At 55.8% G+C, this 20,522-nt stretch overlaps 1 protein-coding gene across 1 annotated transcript; it reads right to left on the bottom strand.

Annotated features, from left to right (window-relative positions):
• Positions 1 to 643: 643 nt before the first annotated feature.
• LOC117004038 (heparan sulfate glucosamine 3-O-sulfotransferase 4) lies at positions 644 to 19,237 on the bottom strand. Its single transcript, XM_033074482.1, has 2 exons — positions 19,166 to 19,237; positions 644 to 3,781 (listed from the first exon to the last, which is right to left on the bottom strand). Exons 1-2 carry the CDS (start codon positions 19,207 to 19,209, stop codon positions 3,145 to 3,147), a joined length of 681 nt encoding a protein of 226 aa, XP_032930373.1. The 5' UTR covers positions 19,210 to 19,237; the 3' UTR covers positions 644 to 3,144.
• Between the last annotated feature and the right edge of the window lie 1,285 nt (positions 19,238 to 20,522).

The following is a 20,522-nucleotide window of genomic DNA, read 5'->3' as shown; positions in this document are numbered from 1 at the left end:
GATCCTGGTCCTGGTCCTGATCCTGGTCCTGGCCCTGGTCCTGGTCCTGGTCCTGGCCCTGATCCTGGTCCTGGCCCTGGTCCTGGTCCTGGTCCTGGCCCTGGTCCTGGCCCTGACCCTTGTCCTGGTCCTGGCCCTGGCCCTGGCCCTGGCCCTGGTCCTGGTCCTGTCCTGGTCCTGTCCTGGTCCTGGTCCCGGTCCTGGCCCTGGTTCTGGCCCTTGTCCTGGTCCTGTCCTGGTCCTGGTCCTGGTCCTGGCCCTGACCCTGGTCCTGGTCCTGTCCCTTGTCCTGGTCCTGGCCCTGGTCCTGGTCCTGTCCTGGTCCTGGCTCTGGTCCTGGTCCTGTCCTGGTCCTGGCCCTGGTCCTGGTCCTGGCCCTGGTCCTGGTCCTGGCCCTGGCCCTGGTCCTGGTCCTGGTCCTGTCCTGGTCCTGGTCCTGGTCCTGGCCCTGGTCCTGGTCCTGTCCTGGCCCTGGCCCTGGCCCTGGCCCTGGTCCTCTCCTGGTCCTGTCCTGGTCCTGTCCTGGCCCTGTGGGGCACACTGCGCTGGCAGCTCGTGGCCAGCCCTGTCCTGCTGTGGCTCCCGCTGTGGCTTCATGGGGTGCTGGTGCTGCTGGGGGGCCAAGAGAAATGAAGCTGAGAAATGCAGCTGCTACAATGATTTATTGTTTAGTGCTGGGGTTCCAGGGTTCAGTTCAGGACAGTCACATCGCTCAGGCACAGAGACACTGACGGACAGAGACGCACTGGGGAGGCAGTGACAGCACAGCAAGAAAGGTTCAGAACAGAGCCACCTTCCATTTCCAGTCTCTGAACCAGAAAGTACCAGCTTTTCCAGAACAATGAATCACTCAGTCTGTGTATAAAATTAAATATAATTTATGCTTTGCTAATTGAAACCAAATACAAAATTCAATTTCCTGTGTATTCTAATGCTGACATTTGAATAGGATTTTTTTTAAAAAAAGTGTTATTAACCTGACTCTCATTTGGCAGGCCTCTCTCTGGCCAGATAGAAAACACCCCCCCTATCCAGCCCCAGCTGCAGTGGGACACACATGGGGGGCATTTCCAAAGAACAGAACAGAATAACACCACCCCCAGCCCAGCCCAGTCCCCAGGGCGACTGGAGTGTCCCTGCTCCCTCCCAGCACTGCAGCACCACCGCTGGGCACAGCCTGGGGGCTGCAGGGGCTGCTGTCCATGGAGCAGGGTCTCCTGTCCCAGGGGAGAGCTCCTGCTGAGATGGAGATGGCGTCTGGTATAAAAAATAAACCTCTGAATATATGGCAGAAACAAGGGGAGTGAGTGTGGGGGGCAGGCAGAGGGGCACAGCGTGTCCCCAGCCCAGCACCAGGCTGGTGCAGCCCTGCAGACGGGCAGAGACCCCCAGACATCCCTCTGGGGAGGGGGACACAGCCTGCAGCCCCTGCTCCTCCATCAGCATCTTGCACCAAATTATGAACAGCAGGTTTCATGTAGGACCTGCTCTGACACTTTAATAACATGTGAAACACCGTAAGATTGTTCTTACATATTTCCAATTTTCCTGCAGTAATGTGGGAGCTGGGGTTTGTGAAAACTGTGCAATGCCAGGAGCTGTTTTGAATCTGCCCAGGCTGAGGGAGCTGAGTGATGCCCGAGGGGCCAGCAGGAAATGGTGCAAATGGCTTCAGCTCTCCTCACCCAACCCAAGGCACCATTCCATGAGCCCTGGGACCCTGAGCAGGCCCAGCTTGTCACCCAGGAATGCAGCAGAGATTCCATCCAGCTGCAGGGACTTCCTTCTCAGTCAGAACCCAGCCCTGGTCCCCACCTGCACCTCTGCTGGGACCCTCCCGATGGGAGGGGGCTCTCAGGGGCTGCACCCCCAGCTGCAGGCGGTCAGCCCTCAGCAGAGCAGGGAGAGCTGCCAGCAGTGTCCGAGTGCCCTGGGAAATCACCATGCCAGGGACCTTTCTGCACCTCTGCATTCCCCCTCTGCCTGTTTGGAGGAACTGTGCAGTTGTGTGAGAGCACTGCTCTTGTCTGCTGGGCCCAGCAAACAGCTTTTGTGACACTGGGGGATGGAGTGAGGATATGGGTTTATCCTACAGTTTCTACCAGGATTTGCAAATTTGGTGATTTCCAGCAGAAAGCAGGGTTTTGTGTGCTGGGCAGTGCTTGCCCTGGGAATGAACAGCTCTTTTGTGATTCTGAAGTAAGATGAAGGCTGCTCCCCTGTCCTGCAAGCCCAGCTGTCCACAGCAAGCAGCAGGGATTGCATTTCCAAGGTGCAAACGAGGGGCAGTGCCAGGGGTGCAGAGTGCCAGAGCCCTGCAGCCTCCCCTGGCTCAGAGCTCGGAGCAGGGCACGGCACAGCCCTGCCAGGAGGGGCTGCTTGTCCTGCCAGCCTGGCTGGCCAGGGGAGCCTGGCTCACTCCTGGGGAGCTGGGAATGTTCTTTCAGCTTCCAGGAGGGTGGAGACCCGGGGGCACCCCAGTTCTGATCTCACTGAGCATCTCAGCAAAGAAGGAACAACTCTCTTCCAACAGTGGAGGTGCAGCCATCACTCAGAGGAGAACTGAGGCCAGGTGGCACTTGGTAAATTCTAGATTTAGTGCAAGAAGTAATCGAAACGTTTGGTGCAAATGAAGTTCCTGTATGTAGTTCCTTTGCAGCATAACTGGCTTTATTCCTTCCACACACAAAGACCAGTGTGCACATGAGTGCACAAGGCCTGAATTTACCAGATCTGATGCTGCTGCTTGGGCAGAACTAAAGTGCAGGGCAGGAGAAATCCAACCCATGGGTTTGTCCCAGGGCTGGGTTTTGGGAGCCCCGCTCTGGCCGGGCAGGAGCTCTGGTCCTGCCTGGCTGCAAGGGGACACCAGCAGCCACGTGTGGACACAGAGTGCCCCACGACCCTGAGGAGCCCTGCTCCCCTGCCTCCTCCTCCTCCCCCTGCCCTGACCCCAGTGCCACCCTGGGGACAGCCCGAGGCCACGACAGTTCACAGCTGGACACGGGGCCACTTCTGCTGCAGCCCTGGAACAAGAGCCTGGAACACACAGAGCTGAGCCCCTGGCCCCAAGAGAGTTTTGGGTCTCAAATGATGATTCACATCCCAAAAACAAATATGATTTTTTTTCCTGATTTTGTGGTTCTACTTATCACTTTCTTCCTGCTCCCACTGGAAATCCTGGCCTGTCATTTGGTAAAACATGACATTGAAGGGTTTGTAAAACTTCCTCAGTCTGTGGATGACGTCTGGGTCTATTTTGGGGTGAGTTCGACCCTTGGACTTGCCCAAACACCGGGGAGCACTGCTGTCCTCTGGCTTCTTTAGACAGGGAAAGCCCTTTGTTTTATTAAAATAAAAATGCTTCTCCGTCACAATCCTCTTGAGGCCTAAGAAGTCCTGGACCTTGGCCATCTCCCCAGCTGGGTCAGTGATGAGCCTCTCACCACTGACAAACAGGATCTGGGACAGGGGGAAGTACTGCAGCCAGTTTTCCAGGTGCAGGGCATAAATCCCAATGCGGATGGCACTCCAGGAGGCATCGATCAGCCCCAGGGTCCGGTTCTTGAAGGCCAGCACCTCGAAGGTGGGGATCTCTGGCTTTTTGGAGAGGGTCTGTGTGTAGTCAGAGATGGCCCTGGTGACGGGGTTGCGCACCACCACGATCAGCTTGGTGTCCTTGGCCATGCTGTGGATGCGCCGCGGGGCCTCGTTGGTCACGAAGTAGCTGGGGGTCTTCTCCATGGTGATCTGACCCTCCAGGGTCTTGGGCATCACGTTCCTGTGCAGAGGAGAGGGGTGGTTAGCGAGGGGACATGCAGGAGGAGGGGTGCTGTCACCCCTGTGCCACCCCCAGACCCAAATCTTTCTGCCCCTGGCCGCGGGCATCCAAAATGCAAAGTCAGCCTTGGTGCCACATTATGCAGACAATTAGCCATAGGTGTAGGCAGAGCAAAGCTAATTGCCAGGAAAGCTGCACAATACCTGCCTGCTCAGGAAGCCATCTGCTCCTCTTGCTCAATTAAGCCCATTGACTCCAGAGCCTGAGCGGAGCACGGTTCGGATTACACAGGACCTTTTGTTATGATGACATGCTTTTAAATGTCTCAGCTAATAAAACTTAATACAGAATAAGATCCCTTGCTTCTAGTACAATAATTAAATTTATTTACTATCTTGTGTGTGAGAAAGAATGACTTTTCTTTTATCTCTAATTCACATGCTCTGTCAATAATTAATTGCTGCTGGGTGTTGAGCTTCCTGTGCAAGCACTTTTATTAGCCAAAAGGAATTTGCCTACTGGATAAATTAGCATGTAGCAAGATTTTCCTGGATAGCGTATTACCATATTGTAAAACGAAACTGCAGTGAGATAGCAGTTATGTCTAAGAAAATGAAGAGGTAAATTCTCATCCCAGCACCACCAGTTAAGGATTATCACAGCCAGCCAGAGGGTGATCACAGAATCCCAGAGTAAGATGAACTGGAAGGAACCCACAAGGTGTCTCCTCAGGAGTGTCACAGCCTCGATCACACCTGTTGTGCTGGCAGGTGGCACCGGGGCTGGAGGCTGTGCCACACCAGGGACGTGCTGCTGCCCACAGCCCTGCTCTGAGCCCTGCTGGGACAGTGCCAGCGCCAGCCCTGCCACCGTGACAGGGACAGGAGCAGGGTGGGTACCCCAGAAAAGCCAGGGACAGGAGCAGGGTGGGTACCCCAGAACAGCCAGGGACAGGAGCAGGGTGCTGCCCCTGTTCAGCCAGGGACAGGAGCAGGGTGGGTACCCCAAAAAAGCCAGGGACAGGAGTGGGGTTGGTGCCCCAGAACAGCCAGGGACAGCAGCGGGGTGGGTGCCCCAAAAAAGCCAGGGACAGGAGCAGGGTGGGTGCCCCAGAAAAGCCAGGGACAGCAGCGGGGTGGCAGCTCCAGAAAAGCCAGGGACAGGAGCAGGGTACCCCTGAACAGCCAGGGACAGGAGCAGGGTGGGTGCCCCAGACAAGAGAGGGACAGGAGCAGGGTGGGTACCCCAGGTAAGCCAGGGACAGGAGTGGGGTGGGTACCCCAGAAAAGCCAGGGACAGGAGCAGGGTTGGTACCTCAGGTAAGCCAGGGACAGGAGCAGGGTGGGTACCCCAGAACAGCCAGGGACAGGAGCGGGGTGCTGCTCCAGAAAAGCCAGGGACAGGAGTGGGGTGCTGCCCCAACAAAGCCAGGGACAGGAGCGGGGTGGGTACCCCAGAAAAGCCAGGGACAGGAGCAGGGTGGGTGCCCCAGAAAAGCCAGGGACAGGAGCGGGGTGCTGCCCCAGAACAGCCAGGGACAGGAGCAGGGTGGGTACCCCAGAAAAGCCAGGGACAGGAGCAGGGTGGGTACCCCAGAAAAGCCAGGGACAGGAGCAGGGTGGGTGCCCAGGGAAGCACTCAGGGCACTGGGCAGATCTCCTGTGTCAGACATGGAGGAGGGTGATGCCCATGGCCTTGCAGGATTATCCCTTTGTATTTCAACTATTTTTAGTACGAACATATGGTGAGGAAATAGCGTGAATAGGCCTGAAACAGCTCTGTGAGAGCACCTTGGGCAGCCACAGGCACAGAGATGCTGACGTCAAACTGCTGGGGCCCAGGAAGAGCCTTTTTGGGAATAACACAGCTGAAGCCTGGAGCAGCAGCAGGTGACAGGCACAGTGCCCTGGTGTGCTGTCAGTGGTGTCACTGCTGGAGACACCAGTGCCTCTGACACCCCTGCCATTTGTGCGTTCACTGCTGGTGCCATCCTTGCCAGCCTTGTTCTGCTGAGGTGCCTTTGGGGGTGATGAGGGGTCTCCACGGCAAGCCTGAGGGTGGGTTTGGTGCTGCCACAGGGCTGCCAGTGTCCTCAGCGTTTTGGGTGAAGAGGGTGGCGTTCCCTGGCTGCCCTGCCCTGCTGCACGGTGGGTACAGCAGGGTGGCTGCAGGGCTCCCTGTCTCAGGGGTGAGACATCCTGGGGCCAGGCTCTGCTGGGACACCCATCCCTCTGGCACCAGGACCTGCTGGAGCCTTCCCAATGGCAAGGGAACACAAGCCTGCCTTCTGCCCAGAGCACTCTGGTGCTTCATGCATGCCTTGCATCGGCCACTTGAGCAGCAGTGCCACGGAGGGAGCAAGGATCAGCCAGAACAATGCATCCCGAGGTACTTACTCCTTTAAGAAAACCCTGAACAAATACAGAGGAAAAGGAGCACTTGGGGACTGCAGAAGCTGCAGAATTACAGCCCAGCTTCCCTGGGGAATCCAGTGCCCAGATTTAACAGCCCCGTGGGAAGGAAGCAGCTTTTATGGCAATGCACATCCCAGCAGGATCAGCAATGAGCCCTGGGGTGCCCACGGCTGTACCAAGGAGGGGAGGAGTGGGAGTGCTGGCAGCAGAGCTCGGTGCCCACTGCACAGCCCAGGGCTATCAGCTGGCAGGGACGATGGGCAGCGAGCCACCTGCAGCAGGGACAGGAGCCACCACGCTGTCCCCTCCCCGCAGCACCTCCAGACGCCCCAGGGCATTTGGTTCGGTTTGTGTAAAACAAACACACCGGGGCTTTATAAAAGAAGCATGAACAAACACGTTAATTACTACTGCCCCTTCAGATGATGTTAGCACAATAAACAGCAGCCAAGAAATTGCAGAGCTAATAACCTGGAAGTGTTGCCACATTTAAGGACTGTGTTTAACTCCATGCACAATAAAGACAAATGGATGGATGGGCTGGCCCTGAGGAGAGAAAATGGGGAAGCAGTGATCAAGGAAAAGAGGAGGAGAAGCAGATTCAGCTTGTGCTGTACAGTTTTAAGCATAAAGCTGGAAGCCACAGTGTGTCCTCAAAACACCCTGGCCTTGCAGAACACGTGTGGCTCTGGGACACAGAGAGAGAAAGGCTGTACCCAAACCCTGCTGTGTTTGGGAGTCCCTCCCTGCGTGCTGCCCCGCTGGGGCAGGCACTGGGCAGGTGAAGGAGGCTGCAGCCTGGGTCAGTAAGTGCTGCCAAACACAGAGCACACAGCACGGCCAGCTCCTGCTGCTGGGAATAACAAGGGTGTTAAAGCTGGAGCAGCCGAGCCTGTGGCACAGCAGGAGCGCTCCTCAGAGCAGTTAACCTTCACAGAGCTGCTGCCATGTGCTCTGCCCTAATTGTGTGTGTGCTGCTGGAATTCTAACCAGCTCTGAGAGCGCAGCACAGCTCGCTCCTGCAGAGGCTGTGCACAGCAGCGTGCAGCCTGGGCTGGGCTCTGCTCCCCCTGGAGCACACCTGGGCCTTCCCTGCAGTGCCTGTGCCCCTCTGGAGCACACCTGGGCCTTCCCTGCAGTGCCTGTGCCCCTCTGGAGCACACCTGGGCATTCCCTGCAGTGTCTGTGTCCCCCTGGAGCACACCTGGGCCTTCCCTGCAGTGCCTGTGTCCCTCTGGAGCACACCTGGGCCTTCCCTGCAGTGCCTGTGTCCCTCTGGAGCACACCTGGGCCTTCCCTGCAGTGCCTGTGTCCCCCTGGAGCACACCTGGGCCTTCCCTGCAGTGCCTGTGTCCCCCTGGAGCACACCTGGGCCTTCCCTGCAGTGCCTGTGTCCCTCTGGAGCACACCTGGGCCTTCCCTGCAGTGCCTGTGTCCCTCTGGAGCACACCTGGGCATTCCCTGCAGTGTCTGTGTCCCTCTGGAGCACACCTGGGCCTTCCCTGCAGTGCCTGTGTCCCTCTGGAGCACACCTGGGCCTTCCCTGCAGTGCCTGTGTCCCTCTGGAGCACACCTGGGCCTTCCCTGCAGTGTCTGTGTCCCCCTGGAGCACACCTGGGCCTTCCCTGCAGTGTCTGTGTCCCTCTGGAGCACACCTGGGCCTTCCCTGCAGTGCCTGTGTCCCTCTGGAGCACACCTGGGCCTTCCCTGCAGTGCCTGTGTCCCTCTGGAGCACACCTGGGCTTTCCCTGCAGTGCCTGTGTCCCTCTGGAGCACACCTGGGCCTTCCCTGCAGTGTCTGTGTCCCTCTGGAGCACACCTGGGCCTTCCCTGCAGTGCCTGTGTCCCCCTGGAGCACACCTGGGCCTTCCCTGCAGTGCCTGTGTCCCTCTGGAGCACACCTGGGCCTTCCCTGCAGTGTCTCTGTCCCTCTGGAGCACACCTGGGCCTTCCCTGCAGTGTCTGTGTCCCTCTGGAGCACACCTGGGCCTTCCCTGCAGTGCCTGTGTCCCCCTGGAGCACACCTGGGCCTTCCCTGCAGTGCCTGTGTCCCTCTGGAGCACACCTGGGCTTTCCCTGCAGTGCCTGTGTCCCTCTGGAGCACACCTGGGCTTTCCCTGCAGTGCCTGTGTCCCTCTGGAGCACACCTGGGCCTTCCCTGCAGTGCCTGTGTCCCCCTGGAGCACACCTGGGCCTTCCCTGCAGTGCCTGTGTCCCTCTGGAGCACACCTGGGCCTTCCCTGCAGTGCCTGTGTCCCTCTGGAGCACACCTGGGCCTTCCCTGCAGTGCCTGTGTCCCCCTGGAGCACACCTGGGCCTTCCCTGCAGTGCCTGTGTCCCTCTGGAGCACACCTGGGCCTTCCCTGCAGTGTCTCTGTCCCTCTGGAGCACACCTGGGCCTTCCCTGCAGTGTCTGTGTCCCTCTGGAGCACACCTGGGCCTTCCCTGCAGTGCCTGTGTCCCCCTGGAGCACACCTGGGCTTTCCCTGCAGTGCCTGTGTCCCTCTGGAGCACACCTGGGCCTTCCCTGCAGTGCCTGTGTCCCTCTGGAGCACACCTGGGCCTTCCCTGCAGTGCCTGTGTCCCCCTGGAGCACACCTGGGCCTTCCCTGCAGAGCCTGTGTCCCACTGGAGCACACCTGGGCCTTCCCTGCAGTGCCTGTGTCCCTCTGGAGCACACCTGGGCCTTCCCTGCAGTGCCTGTGTCCCTCTGGAGCACACCTGGGCCTTCCCTGCAGTGCCTGTGTCCCTCTGGAGCACACCTGGGCCTTCCCTGCAGTGCCTGTGTCCCTCTGGAGCACACCTGGGCCTTCCCTGCAGTGCCTGTGTCCCTCTGGAGCACACCTGGGCCTTCCCTGCAGTGCCTGTGTCCCTCTGGAGCACACCTGGGCCTTCCCTGCAGTGCCTGTGTCCCTCTGGAGCACACCTGGGCCTTCCCTGCAGTGCCTGTGTCCCTCTGGAGCACACCTGGGCCTTCCCTGCAGAGTCTGTGTCCCTCTGGAGCACACCTGGGCCTTCCCTGCAGTGTCTGTGTCCCTCTGGAGCACACCTGGGCCTTCCCTGCAGCGCCTGTGTCCCCCTGGAGCACACCTGGGCCTTCCCTGCAGTGCCTGTGTCCCTCTGGAGCACACCTGGGCCTTCCCTGCAGTGCCTGTGTCCCTCTGGAGCAGGCTGCCTGCTGCAGATCACAGCCTGCACCCGAGCTGCTGCACAGGGCTGGAATGGGACAGTGTCCTGGTGTCCCCACCTGTCCCTTTTCTCTCTCCATCACTGCTCACCTGGGAAAGGGAGCAGTGACAGCAGGGCACGGGCAGAGCTCTGCTGGCTCAGGCATGAGCAGATCCCTGCTCCCTCCTGGGACAGGAGCCATCCCCTGAGCTGGGAGCAGCGTCACCACACCGGGCAGTGACAGAGCTGGGCTGTCCCTGGCCCTGGACCCAGGAACTGCCCCATCCTCCCAGCACAGGAGCCTTACACATCACTGAGCACTTGCCTGGCTTTTGCTGTTCCTCTCCTTTGCTGTTCATTGCCCAGGGCAGTGCCCAGGGGTGAGGAGGGCCAGGCTGCTCTGTGCCCCCCACACCCTGGGCTGGCTGCTGTCCCTCAGCTCTGTGCCCTGTGCCACCCTGGGCTGGCTGCTGTCCCTCAGCTCTGTGCCCCCCACACCCTGAGCTGGCTGCTGTCCCTCCGCTCTGTGCCCTGTGCCACCCTGAGCTGGCTGCTGTCCCTCCTGCTCTGTGCCCTGTGCCACCCTGGGCTGGCTCCTGCCTGCCCAGCTCCGAGCCCTCATTGGGAAAATGTGCTGCAGTAATTGTTCTTAACTGCTGGCTTCAAACAAGCTCTTTATTTTCAAAGGATACATTTTATAAATTTGCGAATTTGCATGTTGCCAAAATCCCCTTGTGGTTTATTTAAATCCAGATTATCTTGTTTATTCCTTCAGTCACAGCTGTCATTTATCTCTGTGTAGGCAGCTTGTTCACGATGTTGCAGGTTTCCTGCAATCCCACTCAAAAGGAGTCTTTGTTAACTGTATTTTCATGTTCTCAACAAGAGAAAAAAGTTCATAGCAACTCCCAGGGCTTGGGGAATCGCAGAGGAGGACAAGGATTTGCAGGGGTGCCATGGAGAGAGGAAATGTCCAGGTGCTGCAAGTGTCACCTGCCCCCAGAGCTCCTCTCTGCTGCTCCTTGGGGGGGAGCAAACAGCTGCTTTTGTCTTCTGAAAAGACAAACATGAATCCTTTTCCTTTTTATTATTAACACATTCCAGTATAATTGCTTGAGCTGTCAGCTGTGACCTGCCAGTAATTCAGCAGGCGTGGGACTTTCAAGGGGAGAGCGGCATTGCAACTGAGCCTGCAGTAAGCATTAAAAGCAGAACCCATTTGCTATAAGCCCCCGAGTCAAATCTCTTGTTGAATTTGTTCAAACATAAATTTACAGCTGAATTTACATAGGTTTAATGTTTTATAATCTTTTCGGTCTGTGAATCTATATTCAAGAGTGAGTGCATTAGCTCAGAAATATTGTGCTTAACGCTGAAAATAATTTTAATCTCTCCAAAGTCCAATCCTTTGCACATCACTAAACCTCAGAAGCCAATCCCTTCTAATAAGAGACACAAAACTTGCATCTGTCGCTGCCTAATGGATTCACATTGCTCTAATTCAAACAGCTCACATATGTCTGTTAAAAAACACTAAACGCAAATTAGAAAACCCTTTCAGAAAAGTGAGTGCCAGTTCAGACTGGGGGCCACAGGAACACAAACCATCCCCAGGAGAGTCACTGGAGGAGTTTAATGGTTGGAATCTGGAGGCTGGGAGAAGGGGGTGAGCCACCCCTCTGTGTGACTTGTGTTCTGCTTTTCAGGGTTTATAACCCCGAAGTGGGGGCTGCCTGTACTGTCGGTTTCCCTCTCCAAGTCAAGGGATTTTCCCCCTTCCCAGAGTTTCCAGAGCCAGTGGGTGGCCAGCAGAGCACCCTGTGAGGGCACCAGGGGCTGCCAGGCCAGTCCTGGCTCCGTGCCCGCCGTGCCCCGGCCCGGGCAGATGTGGCACCACAGCTGGAGAGGGGATCCCAACCCGCAGGAACAAGGAGCAGCAGGGGCTCGGGAGTGTGCCAGGGCCCCTCAGCAGGGGCAGCCCTTCTGCCAGGGCTGCTGGGCCATCCGTCCATCCGTCCGTCCGTCCGTCGGATGCAGTGCGGTGCCGTTGCCATGCCAACGCAGGTGATAACGCGTGTTCACTACCGAGAGCTGATCTGATCACAGAACGGAGCTTGGAGCTGCCATGGCAACCGAGATGCCGGGCTGGAAACCGTGTCAGCAGCGAGGGATCGGCAGGGCCAGAGCCTGGGGCTGCGGCCACCCCGGTGGGTACCACCCTGCAGGGGCTGGCACGGCTCAGGGCACCCACCTGAGCTTGGGGGACACCCCAGGACCTCCATGCCCCAGGCACAGCTCCCCTGCAGGGAGGGTGGCACTCAGAACACCACCCCAGGCATCCCCAGACATTGAGGAAAAGGCCTTTGGACCACAGTCCATTTCTAATGTGATTTTTCACAGTATTGCCTGGTCTAGAGTCCAACAACCACAATGAAAGGGCTTCAGTGTCTCCACAAAATGCAAAATCTTTAATGGTTCATTGGCATGTGCTTAATTTTGCCTGGATAAGAAGTTACTCCTGAGAACCTGCTATTGATTCTGTCAGGGATTCAAAGGTTTTATAGGCATCGCTCAAGATCTCTTTAGTGCTTGTACCTGCCTAATGGCTCTCATCACCACCAGAGCTGGAAACATCCCCAGCACCCTGGGAAGCAGCTCAGGCTGTGCCAGGAGTCGGAGCCACGCTGCTGGCCAGGAGTGTGGCCACCCCCAGATGGCTGGGCAAACCCCCAAGGGAACCTGCCCCCAAGGGAACAGCCTTTCTGTGCCTCCTCCAGGGCCTTCTAGGAGCTGGGGCAGACACCAGGGCTAGGCAAAGGGGCAGGGGGCACATTGGAGTCTCCTCTCCTCCTACCACTATGCAACAAAATCAGTGGGCAGGTGGCTGAGTAGCAGACAAAAATATAAATATGCTCTGATTTCACTGGGACCATCTGGCTCAGGCATGATAGGTGGGTAGGAATGCTATAATCATGGAGCAGAGTACTAAGCTGATCCATTAAAGTCTTTTAGCAGAAGCAACTATGGAACCTATATTAATCTGGCACTGCTTTGTGAACAGACATCACAAGGTTAGATCCATTCAGCTGCAATTAAAACCAACCCTGGCTGATCAGGCTGGCAGGGAGAGCTGCTGCAGCACTGTGCTCCCCAAGGCTCTCATGAGTACAGACTGGTGATACTCGCACAATGTAATCTGAAATTATGATCCTAATGCTAAATCTTGCTTTCTTCTGTTCCTTGCCCAAGTGGGTCTCCTCTGGGACGTGGCTGCTGCCTTGTGCTGAAATCCCTTGCTGTCAGTGCACAGCTCTCAGACAGGTTGGATGGGCTGGGGTTGGAGCTGTGGGCTCCTGATGGGAACCCTGCCCTTCCCCAGCAGCTCTGGCTGCACAGGAGCATCCTGGCTGCTCCACCTGGGAGCTCCTGCAAGGCTGGGGCACAGGGCACAGTGTGGCAGCAGCTGCTCAGGTGTCACCAACAGCACCTCTTGCCTTTGGCTGTGCAAAGGAACCTCAGCTCTGTGGATGGAGATGTGTATTCAGTGGAACACTGTTTGACCAGGGATAAATTTGGCCCAATCTCTTCAATTTTAGTGCAAGATTTATTGTTGGTCAGCAGACAGCCTTGGAACAGGTTGTAAAAAAGGCTGGAAATGTGTATTTCTAACCACTCTGCTGTCAAAATTATTTTGACAAAGTCTCACTACCATTCTCTACAGAAGCACCATGATCCTATTCACTGGGAATCTCTTGGTGTCATCTACCAGATTTAATTACTGTATTAGTCACAGTTACAGCAAAGCCCTGGAATGAGGACTCAGGCTGGCAGGGGTGAGCTCTGCCTCCTCTTACTGAGGATGTTCAAGCCCAGCTAGTCTGCTCCCAGTCCAGATTTCCCTTCAACACAGGAGCTCAAGTCCCCTCGGTCCCAGTTCACTCACTTTCCACTTTTTTTTACCTGCCCCATGCCAGTGCTCACCTATGGGGCAGAGCTACACGAAATGCTGATGCACATGCAAAGTCTGCAGGGCAGAAACCTCTGAAACGTGCACATGACACCCCTTGGGACTGCCAGTCTGCAGTCCAGGTCCTTCCCTTCCCACCCTGGGATTCCCAGCCTGCAGTCCAGGTCCTTCCCTTCCCACCCTGGGATTCCCAGCCTGCAGTCCAGGTCCTTCCCTTCCCACCCTGGGATTCCCAGCCTGCAGTCCAGGTCCTTCCCTTCCCACCCTGGGATTCCCAGTCTGGAGCTCAGATCTTTCCCTTCCCACCCTGGGATTCCCAGCCTGCAGTTCAGGTCCTTCCCTTCCCACCCTGGGATTCCCAGCCTGCAGTCCAGCAGCAGGACGAGCCCCCAGCCCCGGGCAGAGCCCACAGGGACACAGGATGCTCGCACCCAGCTCTGCCTTGGTGGTTGCTAAGTGATGCCTGTGCAAGTTTCAGGACTGTCAATAATAGATGCTGCTGGTACTGCTGTGTTTCCTGGAACAGCCGGTTGGATGTGGGGAAGCTACAACTCACAGGGAGGGCTCTGTGCAGCTGACACCGAACACTGATCAGACTCAGCTGCGCGGTTCAAACCTCTCCAGTTTCCCAGAGATGGGATGGGCCCTTCCCAAAGAAGGCCAGGGAAAGTAAAATATTAAAATAGAGTGGTTTGGAGCTGCATATCCCGAGGAGTCCTTGTCCATCTTCTGGAAAATTCAATTCTACCAGGAAAAACACCCTGGCAATAATGGCTGCCTAAGTGAAAGCACCACAGCTGTATCATACTAAAAGCTTTTCAGGGAAAAGAGTAAATAAATTTCATTCTTCAGATGTATCTGGATCTTATCCTAACGCAGTGCCACAGTAATAGGTAAGCCATCAACAGCTAAAAGGCTGGGAATTGTTATGGAGGAGCGATGCTGCAAACAGCAGCAATCGTTCACACCCTGTGCTGAGCTCTGCCCTCCTGCCACAGGGACCAGCACCAAGAGAATGCACAGAAACCTGCACCAAGAGAATGCACAGAAACCAGCACCAGGGCTGCACAGAAACAGCACCAAGAGAATGCACAGAAACCAGCACCAAGGGAATGCACAGAAACCAGCACCAAGGGAATGCACAGAAACCAGCACCAAGAGAATGCACAGAAACCAGCACCAAGGGAATGCACAGAAACCTGCACCAAGGGAATGCACAGGGACCAGCACCAAGAGAATGCACAGAAACCAGCACCAAGAGTATGCACAGAAAACAGCCCCAAGGGAATGCACAGAAACCTGCACCAAGGGAATGCACAGAAACCAGCACCAAGAGAATGCACAGAAACCAGCACCAAGAGAATGCACAGAAACCAGCACCAAGAGAATGCACAGGGACCAGCACCAAGAGAATGCACAGAAACCAGCACCAAGAGTATGCACAGAAAACAGCCCCAAGGGAATGCACAGAAACCTGCACCAAGGGAATGCACAGGGACCAGCACCAAGAGAATGCACAGGGACCAGCACCAAGAGAATGCACAGAAACCTGCACCAAGAGAATGCACAGAAACCAGCACCAAGGGAATGCACAGGGACCAGCACCAAGAGAATGCACAGGGACCAGCACCAAGAGAATGCACAGGGACCAGCACCAAGAGAATGCACAGGGACCAGCACCAAGGGAATGCACAGAAACCTGCACCAAGAGAATGCACAGAAACCAGCACCAAGGGAATGCACAGGGACCAGCACCAAGGGAATGCACAGGGACCAGCACCAAGAGAATGCACAGGGACCAGCACCAAGGGAATGCACAGAAACCTGCACCAAGAGAATGCACAGACACCAGCACCAAGGGAATGCACAGGGACCAGCACCAAGAGAATGCACAGGGACCAGCACCAAGAGAATGCACAGAAACCAGCACCAAGAGAATGCACAGAAACCAGCACCAAGAGAATGCACAGAAACCAGCACCAAGAGAATGCACAGAAACCAGCACCAGGGCTGCACAGAAACCAGCCCCAAGAGAATGCACAGAAACCAGCACCAAGGGAATGCACAGAAACCAGCACCAAGAGAATGCACAGGGACCAGCACCAAGAGAATGCACAGAGACCAGCACCAAGAGAATGCACAGAAAACAGCACCAAGGGAATGCACAGAAACCAGCACCAAGGGAATGCAGAGAAACCAGCACCAAGAGAATGCACAGGGACCAGCACCAAGAGAATGCACAGAAAACAGCACCAAGGGAATGCACAGGGACCAGCACCAAGAGAATGCACAGAAACCAGCACCAAGAGAATGCACAGGGACCAGCACCAAGAGAATGCACAGGGACCAGCACCAAGGGAATGCACAGAAACCAGCACCAAGAGAATGCACAGGGACCAGCACCAAGAGAATGCACAGAAACCAGCACCAGGGCTGCCCAGAGGGGGTGGCCAGGGCACGGCCAGGGCATCTCCACACCTGCAGCCACCTGCTCCTCTGCTGGCTGTCAGTGGATGGCTCCATGCAGCCCATCAGCTGAAGGGGCAGGTGGGGAGCTGAAGGGCTCTCAGCAGCTCCTGCAGGCAGCCAAGCCAGCTCCAAACCCCTCCACAGAGACAGCACAGCAAGATCTCCCCACCTGCATCAGCCTGTGCACTGTCCAAGGCACAGCACTGATCCTCAGTGCCCCAGGGTCTGCTCTGGAGCCAGCAGAGCCTGGCACAGCCCCGGGGCTCCCCCGGGCAGGCAGCAATGCCCACAGTGCCCAGCCCCTCCTCTGCCCCTCCCCAGGCTGGGGGGAACCACGGCAGCCCCAGACAGGTCCTGCAGGGGCCAAGGCATCGCCCAGAACAACCCAAGGACTACCCAGACCCAAGGCTCGGCCATTCCCACACCAGAGCTGCTCCTCTGCCCTGGAGGGAGTGATGCTCAGCTATTTATTATTTGCTTCTGTTGATTATTTTGGGGTTTAAGTTCATTTATTATGTATGCAAGAATGGTAATACACTGGCATCTGAATGTCTTTTAGGCATACAATATCCTTATTATTCAAAGTGGTTTTTCCTCCGTAATTGAATGGTTTACCTTATTATTACACTATGTTAATGACCCAGCATTTCCATTTTTCTATAGGATGCTTAATTGTAAGCAAAGTGCAATCAGAATCAGAGATGCCATCTGTAATTGACGACATCATAATAACAGCAGAACTGCAGGAACGAGGTACCAAAATAAATAAGGGTGGGGAGAAAGCTGCCCTGAAACCCCCCAGGAAGCTGCTCTGGGCTGGGACAGAGCCCACCCACGCAGGAGCCTCTCCCCAAACTCTGACAGTTTGGGCATTAACAGAGATAGAGTGCTATTGATATCAGTTTGTACATTTAATCGCTTTTTTTGCAGTTTTCAGCGAGATGCGAACTATATCCCTGTCCAAGGCATTTGGTTCAAATCAGCTGAGACAGAGAATAATCAAGATTTATGATTCTCATTCTGACTCGGATCACACAGTCAGTGCAAACGGTACCACAAAGCTTCCTGCCTGAGCCCCAGTGACAGCCCTGTGCTTGCCCTCACACAGAGATTTAATGCCATCCCAGGGACTGTCACCGTGCTGCTGCAGCCCCAGGTACGGTGACCCCAGGTGCTCCCCACTATCCCCAGGGGTGGCACTTGAGGGGCACCACAACCCAGTCTGGGTAATCAGTAAAACAGCACTCTGCAAAATAAAAGGGAATTCACCTTGCTGTGCCTCCCAGCACAGCCCAGAGCAGCCCGGAGCAGGAGCAGCCTGTGGCAGCCTGACCTCCCTCTCCAGAGCATCCCTGCTGCAGATCTCACAGGTGAGTCACTCCTGACTGCACAGGGCAGCCAAGGGAGCCCTGGGGCTGCACAGGGGAGGGCCAGGATGGCTCAGCAAGGGCCATCAGCACTTCCCACAGGCAGCTCCATTTCCAGGGGCTCAGCAGCAGCCCAGGGAGCCAGAGCTCTCCAAGAGCTCAGCTGGGAAGCGAATGTTTAGATAAAAACTCAATGATCCAAAACCAACTCTAATAAAACCAGCCAGGTGATGGGAAGAGAGCACTGGTGAGGCAATTTTCGAGCCACTCTGAAGGCAGCCATGCTGTGTGCTGCTGGCTGGCCGGAGTGTGCCCTCCTGGCTCCTGGATGCTCTGGTGGGCTCCTGCCCAGACATCTGCTCCCACCAGCATGAGATGGATGTGAGCCCAGGCCAGGCAGCCACAATTGCAGAGGAGGGTCCTGGCACACCCACAGTGCCCAGCAGGCCTGGGAGCTGCAGCATCTCAGCCATGGACCCCAAATCACAGCTGTGATCCTGCTGCCCAGGGCTCAGCATCCAGAACGGGGGCGATGGGAGCTCCATGGGACAAGGTGTCACAGGGAGCTCAGGCTCTCCTTGTCCCCGCTGCCTGCAGGGAAGGCAGGAGCAGGGCACCCAGGCTGTGCTGCCCTGCAGGGCCCTGCTGTTCTGTCTGCCAGGGTTTGCTCAGCCACCCTTCCCCACACTGAGAGGCACCACGCAGGGTGAGCCAGGGCTCTCTGGTATTTCACACATGTGGTGTAACATCCAAGTGAGTGAAAACACAGCCCGATGCCACTGCAGTCAATAGAGTAAACAATTCCTGGTTTGGATAAACAGAATTACTAGTGTTGAAGAACTCTGGGCAGCACTGCACAGTCTGATTAGTGTAAATGCTAAACACAAACCAATTAACACTCTCTAAGTCTGCTTATCTCACGTCACTTAGTGCTAAAATAAAGGCTAACACTAAACACACACATTGATTTAGCCATTAAATCTAACATCACTCAAAACAGTTCATTATATCACTGCGAAACAAATAAAGTCACCTGAATTTTCAGAAGCTGCTGCATTATGAGCAATGACTCAATTGCTCCATCCAGCACTAGGGAGTCACTGCTCATACTGAGAACAGACTGACACAGCTTCAGCCAAAAACAAACCTGGCCCACAGGCAGAGGTGACAGGTGACATCCCTGCCACAGTGCCCAGGCACAAACACCATCACCAAGAACACGATTGCTTGGCCAGGGCCAGCCACAGACCCCAGGCATCCATCAGCTCTGCTAAGGAAAAGACTCAGCCCAGGCCCAGCAAAGCCCAGCAGCTGCCAGTGCACTCACCCAGCACTGACAGCACACCCATCTCAGTCCCTGAACAACCCAAGCTGCTTTGGGTTTGATTTGAGCTTTATATGCTCCTTCCAACTAGAAATTATTGAGAGCTGGTATGTGGGAAGCTGATGAGAGGAATCGCCTGTCTGGGGGTATCCTGCCCTAACAAGCACCAGGAGCAGGCAGGGAAGGATGTGTGGATGTCAGCAGGCAGTGTGAGATGTTTACATTCCTAATTACAAGGGCTAATTCTCCGCTTTGGCCAGGTATCCCTTCTGCAGACAAGGTTAATGGGATGTGAGAGACCACAGCTGCCACAGCACCGAGTGAGGAGGACAGGCAAGAGACAGCAGCATTAATCAGCAAGGAGCCATGCAAAAATGGTTATATCAAGCTGTTTAGAGGCACGGAGTAAAAATAAATCTCCCTGAGTTTAATATTCTGCCAGTCAGCTCCTTTTTGTAGGTGGAATCTATTAAAAATTATCTTTCTGCTAAAATGCTAAAGTGTTTCTGACATTTAACAGCTTGCTTCGAGCAAAAAGGTGCAATAAATACATAGGAGAGCTAATTGGCACCAGAACCCCCAAGATCCAGCCAGCACGAGCAGGCACTGCTGTGCCAGCCCCTGATGCCTCCAGCACACCCCAGCAGCTCCCCTGAGTGTGGTGCCCCAACTCACCTGGGGGAACTGGCAGGTTCCACCACCATCCAGCAACTGCACATGGAGTGCTGCAATCTGGTCCTGCCCAAGTCTCCACTTGAGGTACTTGGTTGCTGCAAGATGCAGAAGGAGCTGCTTGGCAATGTGGTCTCAATAAAAATTAATGCTTTAACAAGAAGCCAAATAGCTACAGCTAACGTTCTTCTGAATGAGATCTAAATTTTATTCATAAGCATCAGTGTCAGGACTAAAATAACAGTTTTATGGACACTGTGAGCATAAACAGCTCTGCTGATTCAAAAACAGAAACTGCACTTCTGAATGAATCAACGTGTTCATTTGGAACAAAAGCACTGCTCCAAATACATGCCTCAAATAAAAGAGAAAGCCAGAGAGTGTTCTCCTGTGAGCCTGCTTCCAAGGTATGCACTGCAGAGGGGGAGACAAGGGAACAGTCATTGGGAATGTGCAGGAGAAGGAGCAGGGCACACTCAGGGACTGCCTGGGGCATGGCTGGAAGTGGGGTGGTGCTTCCTCCTCATCTGCATGTGGAAAAGAATCACAGGAGAGAAAGAAGAGTGCTACACTCTGCAGAAATCTCTGCTGAGCTCCAGCATTCAGGTCTGGATGGCTCCAGCAAATGGGAACAGGACCAACAGGACTGAGCACTTCCAGTCAGCACTGAGACACCCCAGACACCACGGTCCTTGTGCAGGCTCCAGGGGTGGCACAAGCCAAATCCCTGCTGGGACAGCCCCAGGGGTGACACAAGCCCAGTCCCTGCTGGGCAGCCCCAGGGGTGACACAACCCTGTGCCCAGGGGTGACACCAGCCCAGTCCCTGCTGGGCAGCCCCAGGGGTGACACAACCCTGTGCCCTGCTGGGACAGCCCCAGGGGTGGCACAAGCCCAGTGCCCAGGGGTGGCACAAGCCCAGTCCCTGCTGGGCCAGCCCCAGGGGTGACACAAACCCAGTGCCCAGGGGTGGCACAAGCCCAGTCCCTGCTGGGCAGCCCAGGCTCTCAGCAGCCCTGTGAGCTCGGGTTCTCTGGGGAGCCTGTCTGGGAGAGCCCAGCTTTGCTGCTGCAGTGCTTCCCATAACTGGGGCAATATATCTGTGGCCACAAATGAAAGATCAATATTTATTTAACAGACACACTACCCTTTAGAGGCCCTTAATTGTAAATTAATCATCATTAGCTGGCAGTAATTGAACGTGCTGAAGGCTGTGATTGCAGCTATCCCCCACAGCGGGGTTTGGTGCAGGAGGCAGCAGAGGGGAGTGGGATGGAGGTGAGGGGGGACAGGGACCCACAGTGGCCCTGCAGGGATGCAATGGGACTGCTGCAGCCAGAGGTTTGCTCAGCAGCTGCGGG

This window comes from Catharus ustulatus, chromosome 16, assembly GCF_009819885.2.
Source record: "Catharus ustulatus isolate bCatUst1 chromosome 16, bCatUst1.pri.v2, whole genome shotgun sequence".
NCBI lineage: Eukaryota > Metazoa > Chordata > Aves > Passeriformes > Turdidae > Catharus > Catharus ustulatus.
Note: the sequence above shows the minus strand (reverse complement) of the source record. Positions and strands in the feature narration are given on the sequence as shown.